We start from the raw sequence: 9,528 nt of genomic DNA on the forward strand, positions 1-9,528 counted from the left end.
GTACTTCCTCTGAAGACCTCGCACTGTCCTAAAAATACCTGGGTGACCCGACGAGGGTAGACAATGAGACCATCGAATCAATTGATCACGAACAGCGAGCGGCACGTACCTACGACCCTCCGGACACTGTGGAGGCGCAGGTTCCTCCCTTAGCGCCCGCTCGATGTCCGCGTCCACCTCCCATACTACTGGTGCCACCAGCTTAGCTGCCGGAATGATGGGAGTAGGATCGATGGACCTGTCCTCAGTGTCATAGAGTCTTGACAGCGCGTCGGCCTTAGTGTTGAGGGAACCTGGTCTATACGAGATAGTAAAACGAAATCTGGTGAAATACATGGCCCACTTTGCCTGACGAGGATTCAGTCTCCTAGATGATCGGATATACTCCAGGTTACGGTGGTCAGTCCAGATAAGTGCTTAGCCCCCTCAAGCCAGTGTCTCCACACCTTCAGGGCCTCAACCATAGCCAACAACTCCCTATCCCCCACATCATAATTCCGCTCCGCTGGCCCGAGTTTCTTCGAAAAAAAGGCACAGGGGCGGAGCTTCGGTGGCGCACCCGAACGCTGTGAGAGCACCGCTCCAACCCCAGCCTCGGATGCGTCCACCTCTACTATAAACGCCAAAGAAGGGTCCGGATGCGCCAACACCGGCGCCTCAGTGAACATCGCCTTCAACCTACGAAAAGCTCCGTCCACCTCTGCTGACCACTGCAAACGCACCGGTCCCCACTTCAGCAGTGAGGTAATAGGGGCAGCTACCTGACCAAAACCCCGGATAAACCTCCGGTAGTAATTGGCAAACCCTAAGAACCGCTGCACCTCCTTTACCGTGGTCGGAGTCGGCCAATTACGCACGGCCTTTACGCGGAAATGCGATAACCCAGGAAGGAAACTGATCGTTTGGAAAACTCACATTTCTCCACCTTCACATACAGGTCATGCTCCAGCAGTCGTCTAAGAACCTTGCGCACCAGAGACACATGCGCAGTGCGTGTAGTGGAGTAGATCAAAATATCGTCAATATACACCACTACACCCTGTCCGTGCAGGTCTCTGAGAATCTCATCCACGAAGGATTGAAATATAGCTGGAGCATTCTTTAACCCGTATGGCATGACGAGGTACTCATAATGGCCAGAAGTAGTGCTAAATGCAGTTTTCCACTCATCTCCCTCCCGAATACGCACCAGATTATACGCACTCCTGAGATCCAGTTTCGTGAAGAACTGCGCTCTGTGAAATGATTCCACTGCCGTAGCAATGAGAGGTAGTGGGTAACTAAAACCCACCGTAATGGAATTTAGACCTCTATAATCAATACACGGACGCAAACCACCATCCTTTTTCTTCACAAAAAAGAAACTCGAGGAGACAGGTGACATGGAGGGCCGAATGTACCCCTGTCCCAGAACCTCGTGATATATGTTTCCATGGCCACCGTCTCCTCCTGGGACAAAGGATACACACTCCTGGGGAGTGCAGCGTTACCCTGGAGGTTTATCACGCAATCCCCCTGTCGATGGGGTGGTAATTGGGTCGCCTTCTTTTTACTGAAAGCGATAGCCAAATCCTCATACTCAGCTGGAATGCGCACGGTGGAAACCTGGTCTGGACTCTCCACCGTTGTCACACCGATGGAAACCCCTACACACCTGCCTGAACACTCATCCGACCACCCCTGGAGAGTTCCCTGTTACCACGAAATCGTAGGATTATGAATAGCTAGCCAGGGAATCCCCAGCACCACCGGAAATGCAGGTGAATCGATAAGGAACAAACTAATTCGCTCCTTGTGATTCCCCTGCGTAATCATCTCCAACGGAATTGTGGCTTTCCTCACCAGCCCTGACCCTAATGGTCGACTATCGAAAGAGTGCACGGGAAAAGGGGGGTCTACTTTTACTAACGGAATCCTCAACCTCTGAGCGAGTCCACGATCTATAAAGTTTCCAGCTGCGCCTGAATCTAACAGTGCCTTATGCTGGAGAGAAGGAGAATAATTAAGGAAACAAATTAATAAGAACATGTGACCAATAGGAAACTCTAGGAGAGTGTGGTGCTTACTCACCTGGGGTGACCGAGGAGTGTTCTGCCTGCATTCTCAATTCCCAGATGAATTCCTCCAGCACCGACCAGACATGTGCCCTCTCCGGCCACAACTGGTACAGGAGGAGCTTCCTCCTCCGATCTCCCTAGACGCGGTCCCTCCTAGCTCAATCGGGATAGGAGCAGGAGGGTCAGGAGGTAGAACTGACAGGACCCTTTCAGAACGTCCGCGAGCAGCTAGCAGATGGTCCAACCGGATCGACAGGTCTATCAGTCCATCCAGGCTAAGTGTAGTGTCCCGACAAGCCAGCTCCCTGCGGACGTCCTCTCTCAGGCTACACCGGTAATGGTCTATCAGGGCCCTGTCGTTCCACCCTGCTCCAAGGTCCGGAACTCCAGCGCGAAGTCCTGCGCGCTCCTCGTCCCCTGTCTGAGATGGAACAACCTCTCACCCGCCGCTCGACCCTCTGGAGGGTGATCGAACACGGCCCTGAAACGGCGGGTGAACTCCGGGTAATTGTCCTTCGCTGAGTCGGCCCGTTCCAGACCGCATTGGCCCACTCAAGGGCTCTACCCGTAAGGCATGTGATGAGGACACACACGCTCTCCTCGTCCGAGGGAGCCGGCCGAACGGTGGCCAGGTAGAGTTCTAGTTGAAGCAGGAATCCCTGGCACCCCGTCGCTGCTCCATCGTACTCCCTCGGAGGCGTAATGCGCAGAGCGCTGGAACCGGATCCAGATGGGGGAGATGGTAGAGTTGCTGGTGGGAGGGTTGGTGGGGTAGTAGGGAGACCATTCCTCTCCCAACGATCCATCCTCTCCATCATTTGAGCCATCGCTGATCCTAGGCGATGGAGGATGGACGTGTGATGAAGGACTCTCTCCTCCATCGTGGGAAGAGGAGTGGTCGCTACTCCTGCTGACTCCATATCGTGGTGCGGGCTTCTGTTAAGTTTAATGAGTGAAGAGGTGTGGAGTCAGGCGCAGAGAGCAAAAGGATGTGGGAAAAACACGCTTTAATGTCCAGGAAAAATAACATGAACAAAAGTATGAAAACAAATTATCAGAAATAATATGGACAGCGCGAAACCCGAAAATGCAAACAAAATTCACTCTAACACAAAACAGACGAACAAGCCCGCACGAAACAGAAGCGGGCTGAACAAACTTATATAACCCCACCCTAACAACCAAACAAGAAACAGGTGATACCAATCAGACAAAACCAAAGGAACACAGAACAAAGGATCTGTGATAGCTAGTAGACCGGTGACGATGACCGCCGAGCGCCACCCGAACAAGAAGGGGAGTCACCTTCGGTAATATTCGTGACAAACAAATTGTAGTATATAAATACAAATGATAAAGAGAATCGAATTAATACACTATTACCCTATTGCTAACAAAAAACACACAAATAAAACTAAATTGCACAAATCCTATACCACACAAATACACAAATAGATAACACACAGATTATTACGCTACTGCACTTCAAACAAGAAACACACAAACTAAATTACACAACTAATTGCATTAGTACTGAAGAAAGTTTGAGGTTCTCTATTTGATAGATTCAACCTGCTCTCCCTAACTCGGGCTTCCAGTGACCTGAGGTCAACCTAACCCCGCCCACTCCATATCTCATGCTTCTGAGTGAGGGACCTTCCCAGGCAGTAGCCGGCTTATATATATATATATATCATTATTTAATTTATTTTAGCAGGCATATTACCAACCCACTAACTGTTGTGTGTTTTAGGGACAATGTAGAGAGATGGATTAACAGTCTTTTGGCAAGATTCAGCAAATGTACATTTAGCAGTAATATTTAATTAGCTTGCCTAAACCCATTGCTTTGGCCTGTTGCTTAAATGAGTCTCTCTCTCTCTCTCTCTCTCTCTGGCTCTCTCTCTCTCGTAATGAGTGTACAGTAACAAGTTGTATGATGGCAGAGCAGTATTCCCACCAGGTCTAGTGTCCCTGTCACTCTCCTCAGACTCAGGCTCAACAAACAGGTGGTCATCAGAGACCTAATTAGAGTGTTGGTAGACCTGGGATCCTGAGTCATCACCTCACCTGTTCACAGGTAGCCATGCAGGTGATGATGGAACTGTTGTTAGTTACATTATGCTTCAGATGAAGTTGGGACCTGTGTCTTTAGGCCACAATGTTAGGCCCAAATGTACAGTTGAAGTCGGAGGTTTACATACACTTAGGTTGGCGTCATTAAAACTAATTTTCAACCACTCCACACATTTCTTGGTAATAACAAACTATACTTTTGGCAAGTCGGTTAGGACATCTACTTCGTGCATGACACAATTAATTTTTTCAACAATTCTTTACAGACAGATTATTTCACTTATAATTCACTGTATCACAATTTCAGTTGGCCAGAAGTTAACATACACTAAGCTGACTGTGTCTTTAAACAGCTTGGAATATTCCAGAAAAGGATGTCATGGCTTTAGAAGCTTCTGATAGGCTAATTGACATCATTTGAATCAATTGGTGGTGTACCTGTGGATGTATTTCAAGGCCTACCTTCAAACTCAGTGCCTCTTTGCTTGACATCATAGGAAAATCAACGGAACATCAGCCAAAAAAACAATTGTAGACCTCCACAAGTCTGGTTCATGCTTTTGGAGCAATTTCCAAACACCTGAAGGTACCTTGTTCATCTGTACAAACAATAGTATGCAAGTATGAACACCGTGGGACCACACAGCCATCAGAAGCCACTGCCCCAAAACTGCCATAAAAAAGCCAGACTACGGTTTGCAACTGCACACGGGAACAAAGATCGTACTTTTTGCAGAAATGTCCTCTGGTCTGATGAAACAAAAATACAACTGTTTGGCCATAATGACCATCATAATGTTTGTTGTTTACGGTTTTCAACTGCACATGGGGACAAAGATCGTACTTTTACAAAAATTTAACTGTTTGGCCATAATGCCCATCGTTATGTTTGTAGGAAAAAGGGGGAGGCTTGCAAGCCAAAGAACACCATCCCAACCGTGAAGCACCAGGGTGGCAGCATCATGTTGTGGTGGTGCTTTGCTGCAGGAGGGACTGATGCACGTCACAAAATAGATGGCACTATGAAGAAGGAAAATTATGTGGATATATTGAAGCAACATCTCAAGACCTCAGTCAAGAAGTTAAATCTTGGTCGCAAACAGGTCATCCAAATGGAAAATATGTGGGCAGAACTGAAAAAGCGTGTGTGAGCAGGGAGGCCTACAAACATGACTCAATTACAACACCTCTGTCAGGTGCAATGGGCCAGATTTCACCCAACTTTTTGTGGGAAGCTTGTGGAAGGCTACCTGAAACGCTTGACCCAAGTTAAACAATTTAAAGGCAATGCTACCAAATACTAATTGAGCATATTCAAACTTCTGACCCACTGGGGATGTGATGAAATAATGCTGAAATAGCTGGAATAAATCATTATCTCTACTATTATTCTGACATTTCACACTCTTAAAATAAAGTGATGATCCTAACTGACCTACGACAGGGAATGTTTACTAGGATTAAATGTCAGTAATTGTGAAAGACAGTTTAAATGTATTTGGCGAAGGTTTATGTAAACTTGTGACTTCAGCTGTATGTTTTCACTATTACCACTACCTTGAGATACATTACAATCTGAAAGTTTTCATTTAGTCTTGCAGTACGAAGCAGGTGGGGCCATCGAAGTTGTACCTCCTTGTGTGAATTGCCTGGGTATATCTAGAGATAGCGTATACATTGCAAATCATCTACGGTATCTTTGTCCACATGGAGCCAGTTGGATGGATCAGTGGTACTATCAATTCAATGAGGAAGTGGTAATACAGCTCCCTGTGATGATGTTTATTAACCTTAATAAGAGAGGGAAACCATTAGTCTAATGATTAGACCTCTGGACCTGGGAACTGTAGGTGTTGAGCCCCAGAGATACGATACCACTCACTAAAGGAGATACTATATCCTGAGGGGTTTTCAGATCTAGGAGTCTAGATCCACACTACTGCTGGCCTTTTTTCTTAGTGGTAATTCACTGATGGGTATTCAAACAGTCATTCCCTGATTAGAGAGGAGAGATGAAAGCCAGCAGTGTTGCAGTCTGTGGTCTTATTGGCTGATGACTTTTGGATCTATAAATTGTGATGGTTTTGTTCAAATGTTCTTATGTCAAACTATATAGGTTTCCAAATAATGATATCCAAGACCAAAACTTAGGCCATGATTCAAATTCTAAATTCAAAGTCTCCTACCAGTGGGTCCTGACCTATTATTTGGGAAACACCTCCCCCTCCTTTTCACCACGTGGCTTGGTCACCTAATGTATAAGTGCTGACAGTCACAGTGTCGCAGTACACAGCCTAGGGGTTTAAGAGTTCTGTCTACTCAGCTAGCTTCAATGGAGGGCTTAGATCATGCAACTTGTGTCACCACTTGTTAGTGTCTTAGTTTAACTATAGAGTTGTTGTGTTTATATATCATCTCTATGTATGTGTAGGCTGATACTTGTGTAGGATGTCTTCAGTGAATTTCACTGGGAAGAATGTGGAGGAGTTTACCATCACTGGCTTCGACCACCTCTCTCACCAGAAGCTCCTGGGCTTCCTCATCTTCATCACCTATTTCCTTGTGCTTCTGGGAAGCGGCACCAACATCTGCATCATTTTGACGGACAGACGGCTGCACACGCCCATGTACCTCCTCATCTGTAACCTGGCCGTGGTGGACATCATGTTCACCACCAGCACCAGCATCACCATGATCTCTGTCCTACTGGCCGAGGTCAAAACCATCTCTTACTACTCCTGCATTTCAAGCATGTCCATCTACCACCTGGGTGACATCGAAGAGTTTCTGTCCCTGTCCCTGATGGCTTTGGACCGAACCATCGCTATCAGCACCCCTCTTAGGTACCACAGCATCCTGACTAACCCACGGCTCTTCCTGTTGATCACAGCTACCTGGCTGATAGGGTTAGGGGTCATGGGGGTAGTAGCAGCTCAGGTAGACAGCCTTCCATACTGCCAGCCCATCATTAGATATGTGTTCTGTGACTATCCTGCTATGGTCAGAGCTGCCTGTGTCAACCCTGAACCCTATTGGGTGCTTCCCACCATCCTGGGTCTGTGGTTGATTGGTGCACAGTTCATATTCATTCTGCTATCATACGTGAATCTGATCTACACAGTACTGAGACTGCCAAACAACGAGAGCAGAGTGAAGGTGTTTAATACCTGTATTTGTCACATCATTGTGGTGTCCTGTTACTACGCTCCCAAGTTAGTCTCTGTGTTGTTGACGAGGATAGGGGTGAGGCTGAATCTGACGGAGCGTAATGCTTTACTGATTATAGCCACGCTGTTACCCTCTCTGATCAACCCAGTAGTCTACTGTCTGAAGACCAAGGAGATTAGAAAGAGATTGGTTCAGATACTGTCTAGAAAAAGAACTGCAGTGATGAAATGAGGTCTTGAACAGTATTTTTTTGCAACATGGCCCAGGATTCACTCAGAAATTGCACAGATGTGTGTTTAAAGATTTTAAAGATAATTTCCAATTAAGCTCACATCAGCAGCGTTTACCTTTAAGAGTTGCTTCGTCTTCAAGAAAGATCAGATTGGATTTCTGTTGAATATAAAAAAATATATATATATTTCACCTTTATTTAACCAGGTAGGCTAGTTGAGAACACCTTTATTTAACCAGGTAGGCTAGTTGAGAACAAGTTCTCATTTGCAACTGCGACCTGGCCAAGATAAAGCATAGCAGTGTGAACAGACAACACAGAGTTACACATGGAGTAAACAATTAACAAGTCAATAACACAGTAGGGGGGAAAAAGGGGAGTCTATATACATTGTGTGCAAAAGGCATGAGGAGGTAGGCGAATAATTACAATTTTGCAGATTAACACTGGAGTGATAAATGATCAGATGGTCATGTACAGGTAGAGGTATTGGTGTGCAAAAGAGCAGAAAAGTAAATAAATGAAAACAGTATGGGGATGAGGTAGGTAAAAATGGGTGGGCTATTTACCGATAGACTATGTACAGCTGCAGCGATCGGTTAGCTGCTCAGATAGCAGATGTTTGAAGTTGGTGAGGGAGATAAAAGTCTCCAACTTCAGCGATTTTTGCAATTCGTTCCAGTCACAGGCAGCAGAGAACTGGAACGAAAGGCGGCCAAATGAGGTGTTGGCTTTAGGGATGATCAGTGAGATACACCTGCTGGAGCGCAGTCCAAGATTTAAATAGTTCCGTCTTCTTCTGTTTGCAATTTACATTACTACACCTGTCTATTGTCATGTATCTATTGTATCTAAATGTTTTTATTACAGTGTATATTCCACATAATTATTTTATTGTTGTTGCAATGTCGAGAGTTATAAATGCAAGTTAGAATTTGATTGTACTGTTCAAAAGACAAATAAACTTGATTTGATTATATAACCCCTTTATATATATTGTTTAATTGAACCTTTACTTAACTAGGTAAGTCTGTTAAGAACAAATGATTATTTATAATGACGGCCTACCCCAGCCAATCCCGGACAACGCTGGGCCAATTGTGTTGGGCCCTATGGCCGACACACACCGCAACAACGATACACACACAATTGAACAAACACCCAATTGTCTAAACACTGATAAAGATTGGACGGGGATGAAAATTGGACAAGGATGAAGCCCTCTCGGAATACATTTAACTATTCCTTATTTCACGGCAAAGATTGATCTGGATCTTGTTCTTTCTTATGCCTACTATGCCAGGACCATAGCCCCAAGCACACCATGAAGAGACTGTCAATAGTACTAGTGGAGCCATGCTATTCAGCGATAATTTAGTCATCAGAACGACAGTATGTAAGGTATATCAAGACTTTTATTATGGCATCGTCATCTAGAATTTATTTTGGGGTTTTATTCTGAAAGTACCCTCCCCATACTCATCTGTGAGTGAGAAGAGTTTCACATGAGAGATGTGTGAATGACAGAGAAGTGAAGTGATGGAGATAACATGTTGTTGTGCAACTAAAGTTGGTGCTGCTGCTAGTTGGGAAGGATTCATCTATAGAAAGGAGCTTGATTGTAACCTGACTCTTTATCAATGAATCCACAGGCCCTCTGAATAAAGTGATATAAAAATGAAGTCAAGAAATTATAGCTATAATATTAATAATGATTGGTTGCATTCATTCAATCAGGACCTGGTTATTGAGGCCTACGGAGATGCAGTGGAGAAGCTGGAAGACAATTTGTCCCAAATGGCACCCTATTCCCTTTATAGTGCCAGGTGACCAGGAACCAAAAGTAGTGCACTATGTCGTACATTCATCTTCTGCACATCTACCACTCCAGTGTTGAATTGCGAAATTGTGATTACTTCGCCATCATGGCCTTTTTATTGCCTTAACTCCCTTATCTTAATTCATTTACACTCACTGTATATAGACTTTTTGTTT

At 45.2% G+C, this 9,528-nt stretch overlaps 1 protein-coding gene across 1 annotated transcript; it reads left to right on the forward strand.

Annotated features, from left to right (window-relative positions):
• The first annotated feature begins 6,482 nt into the window (after nt 1–6,482).
• Nucleotides 6,483–8,442, forward strand: LOC115116995 (olfactory receptor 10G4-like). Its single transcript, XM_029645448.2, has one exon. It carries the CDS (start codon nt 6,582–6,584, stop codon nt 7,530–7,532), a length of 951 nt encoding a protein of 316 aa, XP_029501308.1. The 5' UTR covers nt 6,483–6,581; the 3' UTR covers nt 7,533–8,442.
• Nucleotides 8,443–9,528: the final 1,086 nt, after the last annotated feature.

The sequence above is a fragment of the Oncorhynchus nerka genome, linkage group LG19 (genome assembly GCF_034236695.1).
Source record: "Oncorhynchus nerka isolate Pitt River linkage group LG19, Oner_Uvic_2.0, whole genome shotgun sequence".
In the NCBI taxonomy this organism is placed as follows: domain Eukaryota; kingdom Metazoa; phylum Chordata; class Actinopteri; order Salmoniformes; family Salmonidae; genus Oncorhynchus; species Oncorhynchus nerka.

What these genes read in the sequence shown, in the direction of transcription:
- LOC115116995 (XM_029645448.2), top strand. Translation starts at nt 6,582, where the DNA reads ATGTCTTCAGTGAATTTCACTGGGAAGAATGTGGAGGAGTTTACCATC.